Source organism: Salvelinus alpinus, chromosome 23, assembly GCF_045679555.1.
Source record: "Salvelinus alpinus chromosome 23, SLU_Salpinus.1, whole genome shotgun sequence".
NCBI classification, from domain to species: Eukaryota; Metazoa; Chordata; class Actinopteri; order Salmoniformes; family Salmonidae; genus Salvelinus; species Salvelinus alpinus.
The window spans coordinates 47827842-47854061 of NC_092108.1; the positions used below are offsets into that span (position 1 = coordinate 47827842).

General features: G+C 42.1%; 1 protein-coding gene across 1 annotated transcript in view; it reads left to right on the forward strand.

The window, feature by feature from the left end:
• Positions 1–26220, forward strand: part of myo10 (myosin X) — a 271259-nt gene that overhangs the window by 118455 nt on the left and 126584 nt on the right. The window contains exon 3 of the mRNA XM_071362598.1: positions 16–174. Within this exon, the coding sequence (XP_071218699.1) occupies positions 16–174 (159 nt within the window). The remainder of the gene's footprint in view (positions 1–15; positions 175–26220) is intronic.

Consider the following 26220-nt stretch of genomic DNA (forward strand, 5'->3'; position numbering starts at 1 on the left):
TGTGTTTTGAACCAGGTGTACACCTACAAGCAGAATGCCCTCACCAGACAGAAAGTGCAGCCCATGCACCCCAGCAGCTCAGGGGGAGTGGAGGATATGGCCAACCTGGAAGACCTTCATGACGGGGCCATCATGCACAACCTGTACCTTCGCTACCAGCAGAGGAACATTTATGTGAGTCATTCATATTAGAATGATACTCAGGCACTCCTCACTTTGTGCAAATCAAAGTACCTCATTATCTTGACCACAAAGACAGTTAAAACCACAAAAGTATGCATTAACAACGCTGCTATGCCTTCTTCCGAGTGTGTGAAATCTATGTGTTTACGAAGCCTTGTAAAGTAAAGATTAACACACTTTGCCATGCTGTCTCCCCTTATGGTGAGAGTAAGAATACAAGAGAATGAAAGCCCAATTGTTTAGTTCATCCAAGATACATAGATTTGCCATTGATTGATACACACATTTACTTCTGTAGCTTATATTGTGTCAACATTTACAAATCAGTCAGACAATATTTCAAGTAAACTAGACCAGAATGGTTCATAAATTTCAAGTTTCTTGTTCCGAAATAACTTCATATAGTATATTCCCAGCTCCTAAAGTAGTCCATATTTCATCTCACTGTGACATTGCGCTAAAACAGTTAGGATGAAAACCAATGAGGAACTTTAATGTCTCATCGGACCATTTCAGAAAATAAATAGTTATTTTGTTTATCAGAATGAATGGATCACCTCTATGGTCCATATTTTGTCCCACTGTGATATGGCGTTAAAGTCAGGATGAAAAGCAATGAGGAACTTCAATGTCATATTTGGTATTTTTGTGATGAGATTTGAAAATAGCCATGTCCAGTTGTAGACACATACCTCTTCTTGTTTCACATTATCAGTTGAGAAGCAGAAAGTGCTGAGAAATGATCTGAAGTCTGTTTTCGTTTCAGTCCCCCACTCCTATACAAAGATTTTTCTCACACAAACACTAATGATGAATGAAGAGGTCAGTTTATGAAGAAAACCGAGAAGAAAAGTCACACGTACAGTACACACTTTACTAGGCCTAGAGTTGTTATTCATGCATCCATTAGGCCACACATTACTGTCAAGTCTTAGGACAGTGAATCTCTCCAGTACTGTGACATCAAACACTTTATTCATTTTGAAGACTGTGAAAGAGTGCCCGTTCATGGATGGAGGACCTCCATCCACGTGAGGACCTTTGCCACACACTCACATCATTCACTTCAATACACCACCCACTTAACCTTGTACACAAACAAAAAGATATCCGGGACACAAAACTACAGGTTAGAATGCTGGCATCCATTTTGTTAGCCGTTATCTAGTCATTATCTATTCCCTGTATGTCTGTCAAGATAAATCACCAGCCTGCAGATGTACTATTATACTCCCATTGCTAGGATGTTAGGGGGGTTAAATGTATTAATATAAATTTTTACTAAAGCTCAAATCATACAACAGACTCTCAGAAGCACAAGTCTGTAGGCCTTACCATTGCTGAGATATAACAATTTGTGTGTCCAAATTCTGGATCAAAAGGTCATGGAAGATCATGCACATGGCCTGGTTTCCCAATAGCATCTTAAGGCTAATAACCTTTGTAGGTCCATCGTTAAATCTCTGAGCTGTTTCCCAAAAACATTATTACTGAAGTTACACTTGAAAATGATTGTTATTTACCGACTGCTTCAGACCACTTGTAGAACAGCGAAGTACGTCGTTAGATGCTTTTTTGCCCTTCACTTTGCATTCAGAAGATATCCCGCTAAACATAGTCAAGATGTTTATCCAGCTCTCTGTGACCGCCGATAACTTCACAACCAAGTTGACTACAAATACAAAGTTGCCAATGTCATTGCAATTGTTACACAAGTGAAGGATAGGCCTAAAAATAGCCTTAAAATAAAGACAGAGATAACTGCATTCAAATATAAATACAGAAAAGGCTATAGATCTATATAATTTATTTCAATCATATGAAATCCATTTAATGTTCAGTCGATTGAGTTCTATTTCGCTAATAATAGGCTACTGTAATTTATATAAATATTTTTCTTGATGTGCATATCCATGATTTTGTGTATTATTATTATTGGGTAAGCCGCATCAATATTTGAAGCCATATGTGGTAATATCTTTCTAGGAGCTGATACGTCGTCAGTATTGTAGATTTTTTAAATAAAAGATCATTTCTATCTCTTTACTGAAATTGGAGCTAATATCTTTAAGTCTTTGTCTGGAGTAAAATGTATCCATAACTGTTATAGGGGTCTACCGTCCCCCCATGGCTAACCTTTGTGCACTTGAGGAATGCTTCGAGGAGTGCTTTGTTGTCTTCTTTTACTAAATCAGATGTTATTATCCTGGGTGACCTAAATTCTGATTGGGAAATGGAGTCTTCAGACAATCTAAGACTTGTAATGATCTAAACCTAAACCAGCTGGTGACTAAGCCTACACGACCCAACCCTTAAGATCTTTCAAAGTTAACTCTGATCTTATTTTAACAAATACTCCAGATAAATATGTTACTAGTGGGTTTCCCCACTGGATATTAGTGACTATTACCCAGTTGTCGGTGTCAGAGATGTATAAGGGCACAAGGCGAGACCCAGATGCAGACACGGGAGGCAGATGGTTTGAGTCTCTGATATTTATTATTATCCAAGGGGTAGGCAAGAGAATGGTCGTGGACAGGCAAAAGATCAAAACCAGGTCAGAGTCCAGGAGGTACAGAGTGGCAGGCAGGCTCGAGGTCAGGGAAGGCAGAAATGGTCAGGCAGGCGGGTTCAGAGTCCAGACAGGCAAAGGTCACAACTGGGAGTAATAGCAAAACAGAGAGAAGCAAAAGCATGAGAACGGGGAAAACCACGCTGATTGACTTGACAAACAAGACGAACTGGCAACAGACAAGCAGGGAACACAGGAATAAGTACCCAGGGACTAATGAGGAAAACAGGTGACACCTGGAGGTGGGTGGAGACAATCACAAAGACAGGTGAAACAGATCAGGGTGTGACAAGATGTGAAAATGCATTACTAACCTTGTTTCATCACTAAGAGGAACTTTAAAAACTTTAGTGAACAGGCTTTTTTAAATGATCTTTATTTTAGTGACCTTGATTGTATTACAGTTATCCCTGAACCTGATTTAGCTTTGAGCATTTTTTCAGATGTCTTGTGGATAAGCATGCTCCCTTCAAAACATTACGGGATAAAGGGAGATCGAATGCCTGGTACACTCCAGAATGATCAGAAGTCATTCATAAAAGAGATGATGCTTAGGTCAAGACCAGGAACACAGGCTTAGGCACATACTGGCAAGCTTCTTTTTGTACCCCTTTTTGTGATTTGCAATTAGTTAGTCTTGTCCCATCGCTGCAACTCCCGGACGGACTCAGGAGAGGCAAAGGTCGAGAGCCATGCGTCCTCCGAAACACGACCCTGCCAAGCCACTGCTTCTTGACACACTGCTCACTTAACCCGGAAGTCAGCCGCACCAATGACTTGGAGGAAACACTTTACAACTGGCGACCGAGGTCAGCGTGCATGCGCCCGGCCCACCACAAGGAGTTGCTAGAGCATGATTGGACAAGAACATCCCAGCCGGCCAAACCCTCCCCTAACCCAGACGACGCTGGGCCAATTGTGCACCACCTCATGACTCTCAAAGTCACAGCTGCGACATAGCCTGGGATCAAACCCGGGTCTGTAGTGATGCCTATTTCACTGTGATGCAGTGCCTTAGACCGCTGCGCCACTCGGGAGACCATATTGGCAAGCTTTTAAGCAACTGAGGAATCATTGTGTAAGACATCAGAAAGGCTAAATCTGATTATTATGTAACCGCATTTTCGGATTGTAATGGGAACCCTGCTAGATTCTGGGAAACTCTCAAATCCCTGAAGGGCTCTACTTCCTCCTCACTTCCACAACAAATTAATTCAGACATTGGCCTCATAACGGAAGAAAATGCAATCATTCTACATTTAACTTGTTTGTGATAGGGGGCAGCATTTTCACATTTGTTTGAATAGCGTGCCCAGAGTGAACTGCCTCCTACTCAGTCCCAGATGCGAATATATACATATTATTATTAGTAGTGGTTAGAAAACACTCTGAAGTTTCTGAAACTGTTTGAATGATGTCTGTGAGTATAACATAACTCATATGGCAGGCAAAAACCTGAGAAACAATCCAACCAGGAAGTGGGAAATCTGAGGTTGGTCGTTTTTCAACTCATTCCCTATTGAAGATACAGTGGGATATGGGTCATGTTGCACTTCCTAAGGCTTCCACTAGATGTCAACAGTCTTTAGAACCTTGTCTGATGCTTCTACTGTGAAGTGGGGCCGAATGAGAGGGGAATGAGTCAGAGGTCTGGCAGAATGCTTTGCGCTCATTCACGTGAGAGCGAGCTCTGTTCCATTTGCTTTTCTGAAGACAAAGGAATTCTCCGGTTGGAACATTATTGAAGATTTATGTTAAAAACATCCTAAAGATTGATTCTATACTTAGTTTGACATGTTTCTACGACCTGTAATATAACTATTTGGACATAAATTATGAACTTTATGGAACAAATCAAACATTTATTGTGGAACTGGGATTCCTGGGAGTGCATTCTGATGAAGATCATTAAAGGTAAGTGAATATTTATAATGCTAATTCTACACATCTACACAACCTGCTCCACATTTTCACACTGAAAGAAAAGTATACAACATTTTCTAAATTAAAGCTGAATTGTTACTTTTTGTATACATTTTATTGTATGTTCAAAAGCTCCAATAAGTTGCTAGTGGTCATCCATTGTGATACAACAGTAACAATATTGAGCCTCTAGCCTGCCCGAGAACAGCTGTATTCATTGTTTTTCATTTTCTCTGTCGGGTCGGATATTCCCGACTGATTTTGTGCTGCGCATAGGGGTAAGTAGAAATTGCCCTTAACAACTAATAAAGGGTTACATATATTTTTTATGCACCTAATGATGAAAGTTAGGATTGTAATCTGATCCTAGATGTGTTGTTAAAAGCCCTACCTCAAGCCCCCATCCTCACTTTAATGTGGGCCTTAAATATACACACATCCAAAGTACTGGAAACTGTCAAGTTTGCCACTACAACATTTCCACGACTACCGGGTTGCCCGGGCGATGTAACACTAAAAGGTGCAGCCGCTGAAGTTTTTGTTCGTGATGGCAGAGGTTCAACCTCAGTCTCGAACTATCCCATTTTCAAACTAATTCCCCTTTTAAATCAGGCATTCGACCAGGTCTACTCTGAATCGTGTCCTTGTTTAGCAGCCAAGAGCAATAGATTGCATAGTGGGAGGGAGATTGACAAGGGCATACGTTTGTTTGCTTTGACGCTCATTTTTAGAGGCTGCTATTCGGGTGGTATTCTCAGTGGAAGCTTGGCACGGTGGTTGTGGCTATAGCCAAGCTAAGAAGACAACCTTACGTTTTCCATCCCCTGATGCAGGCTAGTTAGTGTGTTAGCTTTGGAGCTGGCGCACACCCAGAGCAAATAATTTTGTGTAGAGGTCCTGGAGAATGCACAGTGATGCCGAAACGTTGGTGTTTTAACTAATAAATTACTGGGAGTTTATATATATATATATATATACAGTATATATATATAGAGAGAGAGAGTGCGACTCTCAATGTATTTATATAGCTTTGGAGCGAAACCACAAGAGAGAACTGTACAAAAATGATTTTACCTGTAGACCCAGACCATATGGCTACATTTGTTAAAAGCAATGTAAAAGGTTTTCTTTGTCTTTTTCACTCAAATTATAAGAGAGAAGTCATGAGATAAAGCAAATGAAATGTCTAAAGTGGAACCAAACAGTAGCAAGAGACAACTCGCCTCATATTCGAGTAGATACTGTAGATGCAATTTACAGATATGAAGGCCAAGAGTGAGGGTTGGAATACATTATCAAAGATATGGAAGGGTCATTCATGGCAACACAATTGAAGTTAAGTTATTTCCTAATTCAATTGATAAACGCATGATGACCACCAATGGTTTTGAACTAGAAAATGTAAGATTACTGGAAAATTAAACAGTCATATGACAAGATTAAGTAAGTCGCTCAGGCAAATTCTTTGATATTGTTGTTGTGGCAAAGGTTTATTTTGCTCATGTGAGAAACTACATTAGATCACCAGAAGTATGTGGACACCTGCTTGTCGAACATCTCATTCCAAAATCATGGGCATTATGGAGTTGGTCCACCTTTGCTGCTATAACAGCCTTCAATCTTCTGGGAAGGCTTTCCACTAGATGTTGGAACATTGCTCCAGGGACTTGCTTCCATTCAGCCACAAGAGCATTAGTGAGGTCGGGCACAGATGTTGGGCAAATTAGGTCTGTCTCACAATCGGGGTTCCAATTCATCCCAAAGGTGTTTGATGGGGTTGAGGTCAGGGCTCTGTGCACACTGATCTCGACAAACCATTTCTGTATGGACATTGCTTTGTGCACAGGTGCATTGTCATGTTGAAACAGGAAAGGGCCTTCCTGCCACAAAGTTGGAAGCACAGAATCGTCTAGAATGTAATTGTATGCTGTAGCGTTAAGATTTCCCTTCACTGGAGCTAAGGGGCCTGAACCATGAAAAACAGCCCCAGATCATTATTCCTCCTCCATCAAACTTTACGGATGGCACTATGCATTAGGACAGGTAGCGTTCTCCTGGCATCCGCCGAACCCATTTTCATCCGTCGGACTGCCAGATAGTGATGTGTGATTCATCACTCCAGAGAATGCGTTTTTACTGCTCCACAGTCCAATGGCGGAGCGCTTTACACCACTCCAACCGATGCTTGACATTGCTCATGGTGATCTTAGGCTTGTGTGCAGCTGCTCGGCCATGGCAAACCATTTCATGAAGCCCCCGATGAACAATTATTGTGCTGACGTTGCTTCCAGAGGCAATCTGCAACTAGGTAGTGAGCGTTGCAACCGAGGACAGACGATTTTTATGCGCTTCAGCAGTCAGCGAGCCGTTCTGTGAGCTTGTGTGGCCTCCTACTTCTCAGCTGAGCCGTTTTTGCGCCTAGACGTTTCCACTTCACAATAACAGCACTTACAGTTGACCGGACAGCTCTAGCAGGGCAGAAATGTTATGAACTGACTTGTTGGAACGGTGTCATCCTATGACGGTGCCACGTTGAAAGTCACTGAGCTCTTCAGTAAGGCCACTCCTATACAGTAAGATTGCATGGCTGTGTGCTCGATTTTATACACCTGTCAGCAACGGGTGTGGCTGAAATAACCGAATCCACTAATTTGTTCACATTTTTGTATATGGTAGTGCATCTGAAAAGTAGATAGCTTATCTCAGGCTCTGCCTACTCTGCATGAGATACATTTGGTTCCTCACCTTGGAAAGACTCTCCCTTTTGGTCATGGTGTTATGTTTTTTTTCCTGTCATATCATTCACTTTCCCCACTTGAAAGCCAAAGACAGGACAAGGTAACCATGCCTTTACAAACATCAAGAACAACTTGTGTTTCACTGTGAAGTAAGGCGGCCACTTCATATTTTCAAAGCAGAAGCAGTTTCTTGGCTTTAGATACATATTTCTCATCATTGTTAGTTGTTCTCTATTTTACCAATGACCATCCCATCTCTCCTAGTCTATCCTCTCGTTTTCCCTGTGCCATTTTTCTGGTAAAACAGTCATTTAGGCCCGAGATGGGACAGCCAATGCAGGCATGATACATTGATTGGATAATTTTAACCATACGGGACCGTTCAAACATGATGGCATTTGTCAAAGGTTACCCGGGCTAATATGTGGGGATGACGACACAAGGCTCCCTTTGTCTCACGCTTGTTTTGCATGGGGAAAATGCTGGGTCAGATTCGTTCATTAGTGTAGACAGAAACCTAGACGGGAATGTTGCAACTATTTGTCCTACATTTGACCCTTTTCATGTGTGACTGCATTCCATAGGTTGTTTCTCTCAATTATACTGATTTATCCCAAAAGTTTCCTTTGTTTGGTCATTGTCTAAGCAGATACAGCTTGTTGTGATGGACAATGTATGGCACTGTACTGTACAGTATATAAGCATACAATATCCTCTGCTAAAAGGTCTGGACCTTTATGGTACAGGGTTGTTGGTTCAAGCCCTATTCCACCTGATCCCCCTCTATCGCCACACTAGTTTCTAATTTGAATTGACCATATAGACGCTACTTTACTTTATGGGCGAGTTTCTTCACCGATTAAGCCTAGTCCTGGACAATGGAGAATGTCCATTGAAATAGCTTTTTAGTCTAAGACTAGGCTTAACCTGTGTCTTTGAAACCGCCCCTGTTCGATTTATATGACAAGGACATACACATTTATAAACATTTCTGTAAATGTTTCAGATTTAGCCAAACATAATTTTTAACTGTTGTCCTTGTGTACATATAGAGCTCTTACTTTTATTACCATCTGATATTTAAACCATCCTCATCCACATGTCCCCTAAAAAGGAATGATTTATTGCCACTGTGCTTCATACGGACAGCCAGAAGCTTGAAATGTTGTCAGTGTTGTATTCCAAAGAGGCCATTGCATATTCTTACATTCCCATGTTAAAACCGAACAGTGAACAATATTCCAAATCCCTGCTTTCAGCCAGCTGTCTGTCCCGGGTGCTATTGAACCTGAATCGTAATGGTCAGTTCCAGGAAGAGGTCTCCAGGAAGAGACCAGGGCCTGAAGTTTATCTCATGCTATTTTGGCACTATTTGCCATGAGTTTTTTTCTCCAGTGATAACTGAGTAAGTTGCTAAGTATAGTCTTTACACCTAACATGATAATATAGCAGAAGCTTTGAGTTGCTCAGACCCTGGACATATTTATAGTGAATGTAGGCTAGCTGTTGTTATTACGCTCCAAATGTAGCCTAGGCACTTTACGCAGAGGTTCTAGTTCTCTGTCACTGCATCGGATCTCCGTCATGGATTCTGGAGAGGTCATTTTTGAGATCAGTGTAGATCCGCAATAAAAAAGTTGCAAGATCCATAGTGAGGGAAACGTGTATTTTGACAAGCAGTCAATGCACAGCAATTCTTAATGCAATCGCGGGACTAACACTTTTGAAAGCAGTTTCGGCCTTTGTTAAAAACGACGGCTTTCTATTGCTCCCACGGGTATGTCTCTACTCCTACAATTGCGCTCGTGCCATCGTTTTACAAATGCAGTTACAACCAAAGTTTCAAGCATGGTTCAGGTACAGCTGCACAACATAGCTCTTAAAGGGGCTATGGTGTATTAAAATGGTGATTACATACTTTGTCATAAAAAACAAAAAAGTGAATAATAATGTGTATCTATTAATAATAATAATTAATAATAATAACAATCAGGATGGGGTAAATGCAGATGGACACTATGCTGCATCATCTGGGCTACAGGTGATAATGCTTATTGCTAATGGGACATCTGACAATATAGACCATGCATAGGCTATATTTAAACATAATTATTACCAATATGTTATTGGGCTCATTTCTGGAGGAAGACATTTATATTTGAGATGGTGTCAGCGTCATTTTATTTCCATTCATTTTGGTGTTGAATGTCCTTTTAAAAAGTCGCCAGAACTGAACTTCTCAGTCCTTCTACATACAAATTCACCGGGTGAAAACCCTGGACCCCTTAAGCTAAGAGACTGGAATTGGTCAAACTCACAGTTTAATACATTTACAAAAAAGGATCCTCTTTCCCTAAAAGCATGATGGTCATGACTTTTGTACATGTCCCCAGACAATCGATCTGAGAGAAAGTTTTAATATTAAGACTACGTTTTCTTGTGCTTTAACCCCTGGCTCTCCGTCACTGAGCTAAACTGACTAAGCCAGACCTAGCATAGAGCTATGTCACTGGTTAAATTGAGAACTTAACTCAATGGACTTATAAATGGATAATGTAGCCCAAGTGCTAAATCAATAGCATGTAGTTGAGAATTTAGCATTTATTTTTTAGCCATGATGACGCAGTGATGTCAAACTAACTGTGCCTATAAGTACTCTCCCTCTCATAGTTTATTTTCAGGATGTCGCCTTGTCGCTAACTCATTGAGGTGAACCTGAGATTTTTGCTCAGTGTTACCCTCAAATGCTTCAACGTAGCTTCAAAGAGATAAACTAGCCTCATTGCTAATTAGTGGTAGCATTAACACTCCTACACAGTAAGTTCAATTGAGAATGTTAGCCTCAGTGGCACTAACTCACAGAAGTTTGATTGAGAATGCAGCCTTAGTTCTCAGCCTTTGATTGTTACCAGCTGTGCTGTTGAGTGGTTCCCTTACTCTTCTCCTATGGAGATTCCAAGGTTAATCTCTCTCTCTCTCTCTACTCTCTCTCTGCTCTCTCCCCCATCAGACATTCACAGCAGGGCATTGGTCAAACAGGAGATTTTTCATTTCATAAGCTTTGGGACATTTGTATTGAGTGTGTTTTTTTTGTACAACATAAACACAGACGGTGTGTGCCTGTGTGTTTGTTTTTGTACTGTATATGTAGATTACATTTGTGTAGAGGTTACTTGCCAACTTCAGTGTGTGTGCGTGCACACTTTCATTTATTTTCTTTTGTAAGATGTGTAACGGCAGGCAATACCTTTTTCAGTTACAGTTTGGGCTCCATTCTAGTGGTCATGTTTCAGAGCACAGCTGCTTACATTTAGAGAATATATACGACTATTGTCATTGTTCACCCTCAGGTGGGCAGACAGCCTTCTCTGACAGACATTTAATGATGAGACCGATTTAGTTCCCGTATCCCTAATACAGTAGACCCATCCAACTCAGTTCAGTCACATCCATCTTCTATAGTGAGCTATCCGTCTGCGGCACACATGTGACATACACAACACCTTTCCACATCCTAAGCAAATATAGATTTTTCATAGCCGCCCTAGTTGGCTCCACACTTCAGGTGTGGCAATGGCCAGGGTTGCCAAGCACTTCAACACAGTTCAACACAGGTCAGTTCAAATTCAGTTCAAGTTAGTCAATAATTAAACATTTGTAAAAAAATATATATATATATATATTATATAGCAAAAATTGAAAGCTAAACATTTGTAAGAAATAGCTTCTTCTCTTCAATATCCTCTGAGAGGTCATTGAAATTTAAAATTAATATTTTCCATTATTGAATTGGAATTTCAGTTTACTTCCTGAATTGACTAAATTAAATTTGAATTGACTTCAATCCTGCTACAACGGCATGGTTGACTGGCTATGTTGTAAGAGAAGTGCTTAAAGTAAACCAGAGACTTGACTATGTCTTCTTGGAGTTTATCCCATTTAAACTTGACTCTTTTACAATGTAGTTAGGGCTTGAGATACTGTATCAGGACTCTACTGTGCGACCATTTTACTCGCACATGGGCCTAAATATTTTGTTCTGCGACCTGGAATTATTATTTAGGGGCACCAGAAATGAAGGATTCTAACTGTAATACCTCAAATATTTTTCATTGTGCTCCTAAATGTATTTGTGTCCCCAACATTTTTCAAGAAGGTCAGCGTAGAACCCTGTTTTGTCCCTATAGCTCAAACGTTCGATCACATCTCCCTTCTTAGACTTCAAAGCATATTTTGTATCCATGTTTAAGTTCTGAACACATTTATCATGTTAAGGTTTAAACCCATATTGAGGCCCTACCTTCAGGTCAATCACATTAGTCTTTGACTGACGACTAACGTTCTGTGTCTTCTTCCTTATCACAAGGATAAACATTTCTGTATGAGCACACACTCACTTACACACACACACACACACACACACTCATATTACCAAACAGACATCTGTGTCTCCCATTTTAAACAAAGACTAAAATCCCCAGCGAGAGATTCTCAGATTCCTTAAAAGAAAGCACCAGTCTTTCAGTGCTGTATGAATGCTTATTTTAAGTCTCCATGTCTGTGCTAGGGCCATTGATAGATGCAACTGCCAGCTGCCACTCTCAAGTCATTTCAAAAGCACTTGCCTCTAATGGCGTGAACAAATGTATGCTTACGCGCATGGACACACACGCAGACACACACATACAATTGCGCACACGTATACAGAGATACATACACACACACTTTCTCTCTTTCACATATATACACACACACACCCTATTTACCCTCTTGTTAACTGCCGAGCAACTCTGTGCGCCCTCTCAAGTCTTTGCTGAATCACAGTCTCTCTCAGTCGTCTGTGAGTCTACTGACCTATTTCTGGTTAAGGAGGCAACCACATGGCACGGCTCCAACCGCTGATCACAGTCAGATGTGGAAGTCTTTGTTCCAAATGGCACCCTAGTCCACATATAGGGCACTACCCCATACTTCTCTGTCAAAAGTAGTGCACTATATAGGGAATAGTTTCAAGTTTTTAATGTTACAAGTATGATGAAATGCCTTTCTTGCAAATGCAAAAGCCAACAATGCAATAATCAATAACAATGTAATATTAGAAAACACACAAGAAATATGAATAGATGTGAAGAACACAATAACTAAGTAAGTAAGCATACTACACTGAACAAAAATATAAACGCAACATGTAATTTGTTAGTCTCATGTTTCATGAGCTGAAATAAAAGATGCCAGAAATGTTCTATACCCACAAAAAGCTTATTTCTTTCAAATTTTGTGCACAAATTTGTTTACATCTCTGTTAGTGAGCATTTATTATTTGCCAAAATAATCCATCCACCTGACAGGTGTGGCATATTAAGAAGCTGATTAAACAGCATGATCATTACACAGGTGCACCTTGTGTTATGGACAATAAAAGGCCTCTCTAAAGTGTTCAGTTTTGTCACACAACACAATGCCACAGATGTCTAAAGTTTTGAGGGAGCAGGCAAATTCGCATGCTGACTGCAGGAATGTCCACCAGAGCTTTTACAAGGAATTAAATGTTAATTTCTCTACCATAAGCCACCTCAATGTCGTTTTAGAGAATTTGGCAGTACAACCGGCCTCGTGTGGGCGAGCGGTTTGCTGATGTCAACTTTGTGAACAGAGTGCCACATGGTGGCAGTGGGGTTATGGTATGTTCAGGCATAAACTACAGACAACAAACACAATTGCATTTTATTGATTGTAATTTGAATGCACAGAGATCCTGTGACGAGATCCTAAAGGTATCTCTGACCAACAGATACCTTTACTCCCTGTCATGTGAAATCCATAGATTGGGCCTCATGAATTTATTTCAATTGACTGATTTCCTCATATGAAGTGTAACTCAGTAAAATCTTTGAAATTGTTGCATGTTGCGTTTATATTTTTGTTCAGTATATATACAGGGTCAGTTCCAATACCATATTTACAATGTGCAGGGATACTGGAGTGATGGAGGGAGAAATGTATAAGGTTAAGGTGACTAGGAAACAGGATTTAAAATAAACAGAGTAGCAGTAGCTTGTATGTGAGTGGATGCTAAGGTAACTGAGCTAAACGACTACCGCCCCGTAGCACTCACTTCCGTCATCATGAAGTGCTTTGAGAGACTAGTCAAGGACCATATCACCTCCACCCTACCGGACACCCTAGACCCACTCCAATTTGCTTACCGACCCAATAGGTCCACAGACGACGCAATCGCAACCACACTGCACACTGCCCTAACCCATCTGGACAAGAGGAATACCCATGTGAGAATGCTGTTCATCGATTACAGCTCAGCATTTAACACCATAGTACCCTCCAAACTCGTCATCAAGCTCGAGACCCTGGGTCTCGACCCCGCCCTGTGCAACTGGGTCCTGGACTTCCTGACGGGCCGCCCCCAGGTGGTGAGGGTAGGTAACAACATCTCCACCCCGCTGATCCTCAACACTGGGGCCCCACAAGGGTGCGTTCTGAGCCCTCTCCTGTACTCCCTGTTCACCCACGACTGCGTGGCCATGCACGCCTCCAACTCAATCATCAAGTTTGCGGATGACACTACAGTGGTAGGCTTGATTACCAACAACGACGAGACGGCCTACAGGGAGGAGGTGAGGGCCCTCGGAGTGTGGTGTCAGGAAAATAACCTCACACTCAACGTCAACAAAACAAAGGAGATGATTGTGGACTTCAGGAAACAGCAGAGGGAGCACCCCCCTATCCACATTGACGGGTCAGTAGTGGAGAAGGTGGAAAGTTTTAAGTTCCTCGGTGTACACATCACGGACAAACTGAATTGGTCCACCCACACAGACAGCGTTGTGAAGAAGGCGCAGCAGCGCCTCTTCAACCTCAGGAGGCTGAAGAAATTCGGCTTGTCACCAAAAGCACTCACAAACTTCTACAGATGCACAATCGAGAGCATCCTGTCGGGCTGTATCACCGCCTGGTACGGCAACTGCTCCGCCCACAACCGTAAGGCTCTCCAGAGGGTAGTGAGGTCTGCAGAACGCATCACCGGGGGCAAACTACCTGCCCTCCAGGACACCTACACCACCCGATGTCACAGGAAGGCCATAAAGATCATCAAGGACAACAACCACCCAAGCCACTGCCTGTTCACCCCGCTATCATCCAGAAGGCGAGGTCAGTACAGGTGCATCAAAGCAGGGACCGAGAGACTGAAAAACAGCTTCTATCTCAAGGCCATCAGACTGTTAAACAGCCACCACTAACATTTAGCGGCCGCTGCCAACATACTGACTCAACTCCAGCCACTTTAAAAATGGGAATTGATGGAAATTATGTAAAAATGTACCACTAGCCACTTTAAACAATGCCACTTAATATAATGTTTACATACCCTACATTACCCATCTCATATGTATATACTGTACTCTATATCATCTACTGCATCTTGCCATCTTTATGTAATACATGTACCACTAGCCACTTTAAACTATGCCACTTTATGTTTACATACCCTACAGTACTCATCTCATATGTATATACCGTACTCTATACCATCTACTGCATCTTGCCATGCCGTTCTGTACCACCACTCATTCATATATCTTTATGTACATATTCTTTATCCCTTTACACTTGTGTGTGTGTATAAGGTAGTAGTTGTGGAATTGTTAGGTTAGATTACTTGTTGGTTATTACTGCATTGTCGGAACTAGAAGCACAAGCATTTCGCTACACTCGCATTAACATCTGCTAACCATGTGTATGTGACTAATAAAATTTGATTTGATTTGATTTGATGTGCGTGTGTGTAGTCAGTATAAATACATGTGCATATTATGTGTGAGTAAGCCGATGATGGAGTGAGTGTGTGCTTGAGTGTGTAGGGCCCTGTCAGTGTGCATAGAGACAGTGCAAAAATAAAAGGTAAATAAAGATACAAGGTTAACTTAAAAAGTCTTTGTATACTCAGCAAAAAAAGAAACATCCCTTTTTCAGGACCCTGTCTTTCAAAGGTAATTCGTAAAAATCCAAATAACTTTACAGATCTTCATTGTAAAGGGTTTAAGCACTGTTTCACATGCTTGTTCAATGAACCATAAACAATTAATGAACATGCACCTGTGGAATGGTCGTTAAGACACTAACAGCTTACAGACGGCAGGCAATTAAGGTCACAGTTATGAAAACGTAGGATACTAAAGAGGCCTTTCTACTGACTGTGAAAAACACCAAAAGAAAGATGCCCAGGGTCCCTGCTCATCTGCGTGAACGTGCCTTAGGCATGCTGCCAGGAGGCATGAGGACTGCAGATGTGGCCAGGGTAATAAATTGCAATATCCGTACTGTGAGACGCCTAAGACAGCGCTACAGGGAGACAGGACGGACAGCTGATCGTCCTCGCAGTGGCAGACCACGTGTAACAACACCTGCACAGGATCGGTACAGGATGGCAACAACAACTGCCCGAGTTACACCAGGAATGCACAATCCCTCCATCAGTGCTCAGACTGTCCGCAATAGGCTGAGAGAGGCTGGACTGAGGTCTTGTAGGCCTGTAGTAAGGCAGGTCCTCACCAGACATCACTGGCAACAACGCCGCCTATGGGCACAAACCCACCATCGCTGGACCAGACAGGACTGGCAAAAAGTGCTCTTCACTGACGAGTTGCGGTTTTGTCTCACCAGGGGTGATGGTCGGATTAGCGTTTATTGTCGAAGGAATGAGCGTTACACTGAGGCCTGTATTCTGGAGTTGGATCGATTTGGAGGTGGAGGGTCCGTCATGGTCTGGGGCGGTGTGTCACAGCATCATCGGACTGAGCTTGTTGTCATTGCAGGCAATCACAACACTGTGCGTTACAGGGAAGACATCCTCCTCCCTCATGTGGTACCCTTCCTGCAGGCTCATCCTGACATGACCCTCCAGCATGACAATGCCACCAGCCATACTGCTCATTCTGTGCGTGATTTCCTGCAAGACAGGAATGTCAGTGTTCTGCCATAGCCAGCGAAGAGACGGGATCTCACTCCCATTGAGCATGTCTGGGACCTGTTGGATCTGAGGGTGTGGGCTAGGGCCATTCCCCCCCAGAAATGTCTGGGAGCTTGCAGGTGCCTTGGTGGAAGAGTGGGGTAACATCTCACAGCAAGAACTGGAAAATCTGGTGCAGTCCATGAGGAGGAGATGCACTGCAGCACTTAATGCAGCTGGTGGCCACACCAGATACTGACTGTTACTTTTGATTTTGATTCCCCCCTTTGTTCAGGGATACATTATTCAATTTCTGTTAGTCACATGTCTGTGGAACTTGTTCAGTTTATGTCTCAGTTGTTGAATCTTGTTATGTTCATACAAATATGTACACGTTAAGTTAAACGCAGTTGACAGTGAGATGACGTTTCTTTTTTTGCTGAGTTTAGCTATTTTGTTAGCTATTTATCAGTCATATTCCTTGGGATAGACGCTGTTCAAGAGCCTGTTGGTGTCAGACTTGATGCACCAGTACTGTGTGGAAGCAGAGAGAATAGTCTATGGCTTGGGTGGTTGGGGTCTTTAATGATTTCCCGGGCCTTCCTTACACACAGCCTGATATAGATGTCCTGGATGGCAGGGAGCTTGGCCCCAGTGATGTACTGGGCTGTCCGCACCACCCTCTGCAGCACCATGTGATCAAGGGCATTGCTATTGCCATACCAGGCAGTGATGAAGCCAGGCAAGAGGTCATTTTTTAAGTCTTTAGTGGCTTGGACACTAAGGAACTTGAATCTCGCGACATGCTCCACTTGAGCCCCATCGATGTGGATGGGCGTGCTCACCCCGCCGTTTTCTGTAGTTCACGATCAGCTCCTTGGTCATACTGACATTGAGGGAGAAGTTGTTGCTCTAGCACCACACTGCCAGGTCACTGACGTCCTCTCTGTAGGCTGACTCATCGTCGCCAGGGATCAGGCCTACCACTATCGTCAGCAAACTTGATGATAGTGTTAGAGTTGTGGGAGAACAGGGAGTACAGGAAGGGACTAAGCACACACCCCTGTGGGGCCCCTCTGTTGAAGGTCAGCTTGGGGGAGGTGATGTTACCTACCCTCACCAGCTAGGGTTAATGTGAGCAATAACCAGCCTTTCAAAGCACATCATAATTACAGGAGTAAGTGCTAAATGGGCGGTAGTCACTGTCGCATGGCGCCTTAGAGTTCTTGGGGACAGGAATGATGGTAGTCATTTTAAAACATGTGGGGATTACAGACTGTGACAAGGAGAGGTTCAAAATGAACGTGAATATGCCTGCCAGCTGTTCTGCGCATGCTCTGAGAATGCTCCCTGGAATACCGTTGTGCCCCGCGGCATCTGGGTCGGTGACGACCTGGTAGAGAGGTATCGTTGGGAAGATCACGGTTGGGTTTTCCTTTGTAATCCGTAATGGACTGTAGCCTCTGCCAAATGTTGCCGGCATCAGAGCCTATGTAATATGATTCCGCGTTATTCCTATATTGTCTTTTTGCTTGTTTGACGACTCTGTGGAGGTCATAGCAGGACTTCTTGTACTTATTCCTGTCCTCGGCCGCGGCCTCAGGGTTGTCTACGATAGCTCTGTGTGCGCTAGCCCTGTCCTTAGTTTAGCGTCAACCACAGTGTTATTCCAGGGCTTTTGATTGGGGAAGCAGCGAACCCTCACCGTGGGGACAAAGTCACCGATGCATTTTCGAATGAACCGGTGACGGAGGTGGAAGAATCTCTAAACATATTCAGCAGAATCTCTTAACATATTCTAATCAGCGCTAGCAAAGCAGTCCTGTAGCATAGTCTCTGATTCTGCTGACCATTTCTCAATGGAGCGAGTCACGGGTACTTCCTGTTTGAGTTTCTACTTGTAAACAGGAAGCAGAATAGATAAGCAGGTCTAGTAAAGGACAGTGATGAGATCAATTATAACAGGATTATGTATATGCTGCACTGCCTACAGGAACTGATCATGCTAGGCACGGGGTCAAGAACAGATGCCGGCTAGCTGTGGCCATTCTTCCAGGCAATGCAATCTATTAGGCCTCTGAATATGATTTCCTCATGCACTGCCAGGGAAGAGACCATGCCGTCTGCTGTGGCCTCAGATGCAGAGCAGGCCAGCCAGGAGACCAGCGAGGGAACCAGCCAGGGAAGAGCAGGGCCAAGAAAGAGGCAGAGCAGCAATGTGCTATTAGGTTATTGGGCAAATTTAGATTTTTGTTTGTACACATCTACTCATTCAAGGGTTTTTCTATATTTTTACTATTTTCTACATTGTAGAATAATAGTGAAGACATCAAAACTATGAAATAACACATATGGAATCATGTAGTAACCAAAAAAGTGTTAATCAAATCAAAATATTTTTTTGATTCTTCAAAGTAGCCTCCCTTTGCCTTGATGACAGCTTTGCACGCTCTTGGCATTCTTTCAAACAGCTTCACCTGGAAAGCTTTTCCAACAGTCTTGAAGGAGTTCCCACATATGATGAGCACTTGTTGTCTGCTTTTCCTTCACTCTGCGGTCCAACTCATCCCAAACCATCTCAATTGGTTGAGGTCAGGTGATTGTGGAGGCCAGGTCATCTGATGCAGCACTCCATCACTCTCCTTCTTAGTCAAATTGTCCTGATGAAAAACAAATGATAGTCCCACTAAACTCAAACCAGATAGGATGGTGTATTGCTGCAGAATGCTGTGGTATCCATGCTGGTTAAGTGTTAATTCTAAATTAAACACCGACAGTGTCACCAGCAAAGCACCCCCACACCATCACACCTTCTCCTCCATTCTTCACGGTGGGAGTCATCCGTTCACCTACTCTGCATCTCACAAAGACACAGTGGTTGGAACCAAAAATCTCAAATTTGGACTCATCAGACCAAAGGACAGATTTCCACCGGTCTATTGTCCATTGCTCGTGTTTCTTGGCCCAAGCAAGTATCTTCTTCTTATTGGTGTCCTTTAGTAGTGGTTTCTTTGCACCAATTTGACCAATAAGGCCTGATTCGCGCAGTCTCTTCTGAGCAGTTGATGTTGAGATGTGTCTGTTACTTGAACTCTGTGAAAACATTTTTTGGGCTTCAATTTCTGAGGCTCGTAACTCTAATGAACTTATCCTCTGCAGCAGAGGTAACTCTGGGTCTTCCTTTCCTGTGGCGGTCCTCATGAGAGCCAGTTTCATCATAGCGCTTGATGGTTTTTGCGACTGCACTTGAAGAAACTTTAAAAGTTCTTAAAATGTCCTGAATTGACTGACCTTCATGTCTTAAAATAATGATGGACTTTCGTTTCTCTTTGCTTATTTGAGCTGTTCTTGCCATAATGTGGGCTTGGTCTTTTACCAAATAGGGCTATACCACCCCTACCTTGTCACAACACAACTGATTGGCTCAAATGCATTAAGAAGGAAAGAAATTCCACAAATGAACTTTTAACACCTGTTAATTGAAATGCATTCCAGGTGACTACCTCATGAAGCTGGTTGAGAGAATGCCAAGAGTGAGCAAAGCTGTCAAGGCAAAGGGTGGCTACTTTGAAGAATCTCACATTTTTTATTTGTTTAACACTTTTTTGGTTACTAGAAAGGATTAAATAATGAATTGGAAGTAAATTAGTTGTGATTCAATTCAAATAATTGAAGCCACTTTGAGCCATGAGAGATTGACATGAATATTATTCATGTTAACTCTCCATGTACATTTCAGAGCCACCTGTGCTGCTCTGTTCTGGGTCAATTGTAATTTTCCTAAGTCCCTCTTTGTGGCTCCTGACCACACGACTAGACAGTCGTCCAGGTGTGACAAAACGTGGGCCTGTGGGACCTGCCTTGTTGACAGCGTTGTTAAGAAGGCAGAATAGCACTTTATTATAGACAGACCACTCCCCATCTTAGCTCCTTTGGAATCGATATGTTTTGACCATGACCGTTTACAATCCAGGGTTACTCCAAGCAGTTTAGTCTCCTCAACTTGCTCAATGTCCACATTATTCATTACAAGATTTCGTTGACGTTTAGGGTTTAGTGAATGATTTGTCCCAAATACAATGCTTTTAGTTTTTGAAATATTTAGGACTAACTTGTTTCTTGCCACCCATTCTGAAACTGATTGCAGCTCTTTGTTAAGTGTTGCAGTGACTTCACTGGCTGTGGTAGCTGACATGTATAGTATTGAGTCATCAGCATACATAGACACACAGGCTTTACTCAGAGCCAGTGGCAGGTCATTAGTAAAGATTGAAAAAAGTAAGGAGCCTAGACAGCTGCCCTGGGGAATGCCTGACTCTACCTGGATTATGTTGGAGAGGCTTCCATTAAAGATCACCCTCTATGTTCTGTTAGACATCAGATTGTCATTAAGGCATGTATGATTTGGAGATGACATCAAGTGATATCAACACACAAGAAAATAAGACCGGTCGCACACACCAATCAAGTAATGCACAAACAATTGGTGAACACTCGGGTGATAAATGACAAGTAACTGATTATTGATGAACACTCAGGTTAATACCATGTGATAAAATGACAAGGAACTGATTGTTGATAAACACTCTTGATAAAGTAACAATGAACGGATTGTTGATAAACAACACTGAATAGGTAGAAAAAATTACACATACAGTAAAGTAGTTCAAAAACCAAGAAGAAGCCAGGTGGTGGGTTGCTGACAGTCTGGTAGAAAGTGCTATTCTTCAGGACCCTGGTGTCTTGGGCTGACCCTGCATAGCCCGCAAAGTTGTCCAGGAACCTTCCTGTCACATCACAGATGGCCTGTTTACCATCAGGGGGAGATACGTCTGACCAAGTACTGTAGGTTAAATATAGTAAAATCAGTTAAATTTTGGTAACATTATGACCCATGTGTCCAGGGCTGGTGGCTTGATGCATATGTTGCAGCCATTGATGACCCCGACTGACTTGTTGAACACATCGCTCCTCGCCAACCTCCCGAATCTCAGCCCGATGTCCTCCACATCTTCTGGAGCAGGGAAGTTGATGACTTTCTGCAAATTGTTCCTGCCTTTCAAACATTTTTGTGAACTATTCTGCATACAGTTGGTTTCGGGACACTGCATTTGCTGCCTACTACTCTATATGAAAGGCCGTGGGCTAGCCAGTATACAAAGATCAAGACGTCAAGGTGCTGTCCCCAACCGTGGTCTTTTTCCTGGTGAAGCAGTCTCATGAGCCCCATCATAGACTGCTTCATGAGGTGAAAGTTATGCTTGAGACACCGCTATGTGTCACAGAGTTGGAATGCAGACATTCAGCCTGGAAAGAGAGGGGGGGAGAAAAACTGACTTCACACACATTTAATTGATTAATCAACTAAAAACTAAATAGACTTCATTATGAATTAGAAATAATAATGTAGGCTATTTAAGTACTTATATATTGGGTAGTGAAATGAATAGACTCCTCACTCATTGACGACCAAGGTATTTTCGTTTCGCTTTTATTGAAATAATTTTAATTTAGAGCAACATACACTACAGTCATTCTCTATTATGTTGTTTACTTATTCTGAAGATGATGATAGGTAAATACTTTTCATTGTGTATTTTGTTGGGGTGGGAGCTGATACACAGTGGAAAGACAGGTGGATAGCCTACCTATATAGCAGATTATTAGCCAGCGACACCTAAATGTTTCTAGCTAATACCTGCCATATCACAGCTATATAACAATTGATTTACTATTCAACAAAATTAGCTAACTGATCAGTCAGTATAGCTGGACTAGATAATTACATTCCTGTCCCCCAAAAGGGCAACGGAGAAACCTCTGCAGACGATTCCTGTGATCCAAGTCAGAGATCCTTCTGCGTGATGCTCGGATCACCTGGAACAGGATCAAGGCGAACGCAATCTCCGGTGTGATCAAACAAATTGAATTCGATTTTTTTTTAGTATAAAAACTACAAAAAGGTGGTAAAAAGTTGGCTAGCTATAGGAATAGTCTGAGGTGATTTGTTGATTCGAGCTATGTGAAAAGAGTGAGGTGATTTGTTGCTCTCAAGAACAAAATGGGAAGATAAGACTAGACTGTAGCATTTCTAGCCCAATGTGAGTTTAAGAAAGGCTTCTACTGTAAACGTTCATATGATTAAGTGAGTGTCACATAAATTGATAATATGGCATTGGTTTGGACTAGGAGATTAAATTGTTTACGCTTACACCGGATTAAACACATTTTTGCTTTTATGTTTAAGCCATAAACCTTCCTCAGTCTTGAGTTGAACCATCGGATAAGACATTTGACCAGAGCTCACGTCTCAGTGAAAATTAAGACTTTCTAGTGTTTCAGCGCAATGTTTACATTACCGGCATTTACAGTTAAACCAAAACCGTATCGCACACTTCATTGTGATCATTTATGTTATACTTATAAGCCCCTTTTTTGCCCCTTTCTCTGTTGTGGTCTAAACGGCTTCACAAAACCAGGTTGAAGTTTGAGAACCGATATTTGCTATGTAAATATTGTCATCTCAACTGCCATTCACATTTATTTGCATAAAGTGTCATCCAGCCAGAAGTGGGTCAGTCAGTGAGAGGCACATTTGACTGCCTGTGCTCTGGGGTAAAATTTCCCCCAGCTTCACCTCCTCTAATCCTAACCTTAACCAAAACTGACCCAAGATCAGCAACTAGGGGCAACTTCAATCTACACCGTAGAAGCTTAGGTCGGGGCTTCATTGGGGTCCGAGGTGACACAGACATTTAAGAAATAATTAGAGGTAGTTGTATATACTGTAAACAGTATTTTTGTAAATAAAGTTATGTCTAGCATGACAAGACTCAGCCTTAGCAGTAGATAGAAGGGAAAGTTTACAGTTCTTACTCTGGTACGACTCAGATACTTCAGAGATATTGATAGATACATTATATTGTATAATATAAACTCAGAAAAAAAAGAAACGTCCCTTTTTCAGGACACTGTCTTTCAAAGATAATTTGTAAAAATCCAAATAACTTCACAGATCTTCATTGTAAAGGGTTTAAACACTGTGTCCCATGCTTGTTCAATGAACCATACATAATTAATGAACATGCACCTGTGGAACGGTCATTAAGACACTGACAGCTTACAGACAGTAGAAAATTAAGGTCACAGTTATGAAAACGTAGGATACTAAAGAGGCCTTTCTACTGACTCTGAAAAACACCAAAAGAAAGATGCCCAGGGTCCCTGCTCATCTGTGTGAAAGTGCCTTAGGCATGCTGCAATGAGGCATGAGGACTGCAGATGTGGCCAGGGCAATAAATTGCAATGTCCGTACTATGAGACACCTAAGACAGCGCTACAGGTAGACAGGACGGACAGCTGATCATCCTCGCAGTGGCAGACCACGTGTAACAACCCCTGCACAGGATCGTACATCCGAACATCACACCTGCGGGACAGGTACAGGATGGCAACAACAACTGCCTGAGTTACACCAGGAATGCACAATCCCTCCATCAGTGCTCAGACTGTCCGCAATAGGCTGAGAGAGGCTGGACTGAGGGCTTGTAGGCCTGTTGTAAGGCAGGTCCTCACCAGACATCACCGGCAACAACGTCGCCTATGGACACAAACCCACCATCGCTGGTCCAGACAGGACTGGCAAAAAGTGCTCTTCATTGACGAGTTGCGGTTTTGTCTCACCAGGGGTGATGGTCAGATTGAGCGCTACACCGAGGCCTGTACTCTGGAGCGGGATCGATTTGGAGGTGGAGGGTTCGTCATTGTCTGGGGCAGTGTGTCACAGCATCATCGGACTGAGCGTGTTGTCATTGCAAGCAATCTCAACACTGTGCGCTATAGAGAAGACATCCTACTCCCTCATGTGGTACCCTTCCTGCAGGCTCATCCTGACATGACCCTCCAGCAGGACAGTGCTACCAGCCATACTGCTCGTTCTGTGCGTGATTTCCTGCAAGACAGGAATGTCAGTGTTCTGCCATGGCCAGCGAAGAGCCCGCATCTCAATCCTATTGAGCACGTCTGGGACCTGTTGGATCGGAGGATGATGGCTAGGGCCATTCCCCCCAGAAATGTCTGGGAGCTTGCAGGTGCCTTGGTGGAAGAGTGGGATAACATCTCACAGCAAGAATTGGCAAATCTGGTGCAGTCCATTAGGAGGAGATGCACTGCAGTTCTTAATGCAGCTGGTGGCCACACTAGAGACTGATTGTTACTTTTGATTTTGACCCCCCCTTTTTTCAGGGACACATTATTCCACTTCTGTTAGTCACATGTCTGTGGAACTTGTTATGTTCATACAAATATTTACACATGTTAAGTTTGCTGAAAATAAACACAGTTGACAGTGAGAGGATGTTTCTTTTTTTGCTGAGTTTATATATTGCACGACACGAAGAATCTTTAGAGATAGTTTGTGGTAGATTCAACAAAATGTATAATAATATTTTTGTTCGTCAAGCACTCACATATCACTGAGACTCAGACATAACAGTACACTCTTAGAAAAAAGGGTTCCAAAAAGGTTATTTGCGGATGGACAGGGCTTTACCAATAACATTTTTCATCTGAAGAACCCTTTTTGGAAGACGAGGGTTCTTTATAAGGCAAAGGGTTCTTGAATAAATTGTTCTTTGAAGGAATGAAGGATTCTTTGGAAGGCAAGAAAGGTTCTACATAGAATCCTTTTGAATCTGAAAAGTCTTTTTTTATTGTGTTTTTTTCTCTTTCTTTCAAATAGTGCCTGAGCATTAGTGTTTACTTCAGTGTATAAACTTTAACATCAGTAGTTTTAATAATCTGATCAATTTAACATGTGAGAATATTTTAAATTGACCATGACTGTGTTTTTGTTTTTTAATGTTTCCATGGCTCAGTTGGTAGAGCATGGCAATTGCAACGCCAGGGTTGTGGGTTTGATTCCCACGTGGGACCAGTATGAAAAAGTAAAACAATTTATGCACTCACTACTGTAGCTCTGGGTAAGAGCATCTCCTAAATGACTCAACTATATATATATATATATATTGTGTATAATGTGCATTTGTATATTGTATTATACAGGGCACATTTGAAAAAGAGACCTAGGTCTCAATATGTATTCCCTGTCAAAATAAAGGTTAAACAAGCATTTTAAATAAATGTACCTATATGGGAATATGTGTACTATAATCTGGCATTCACTTGATCATTTTACATATACAGTACTGACATAGTTGATATCTTTGCCACGATTTCTTTCTTTCAAATAAGTGTTTTCTGTGATTTTATTGAGAAGAGAAGGGAGTCTGAGTGAACCAGCAGTGTATTGTATGGTAAACAGCAAATTGGCCACTTGGTGTTACCTACTTGTTGATTGTTTAGTGTAACATTTGTAGTGTTGATTCAGGAGTTGAATTAACTCTGTAAAGTGGTGTAAAAGAACCATAGTGTTTGGTGTTAACAACGAGAGGGAGTGTGATTGTGTCATTTTTACTCAGTGCCCATCATTGTCATATTTCCCAGCATGCTCTATTGCGGGTTGATTTTCAGAATTGTTTGTTGCTTCACAAAGGTATGCTACACAAAGATAAATAACTTAGATATTTCTAAACTAATCCACTCTGTTAGTATTTGGACTTATTGCAGCCATTACTGATTGCACCAGTTCCAGTTTAGATGACTTAGGTAGTCTCCATTATCAACCTTCAGTCATTCTGAATGCAGGTTTGCTGGTGATCAAAAGTTCCAATTGTTGGATATCCTCACTCTAGCTGGATTCTAATAGGAATAACATATCACTTTGCAAGCCAGCATACTGTGACTTGCAGGACTGATATGGCCTGTAAACCAGGAGCTTC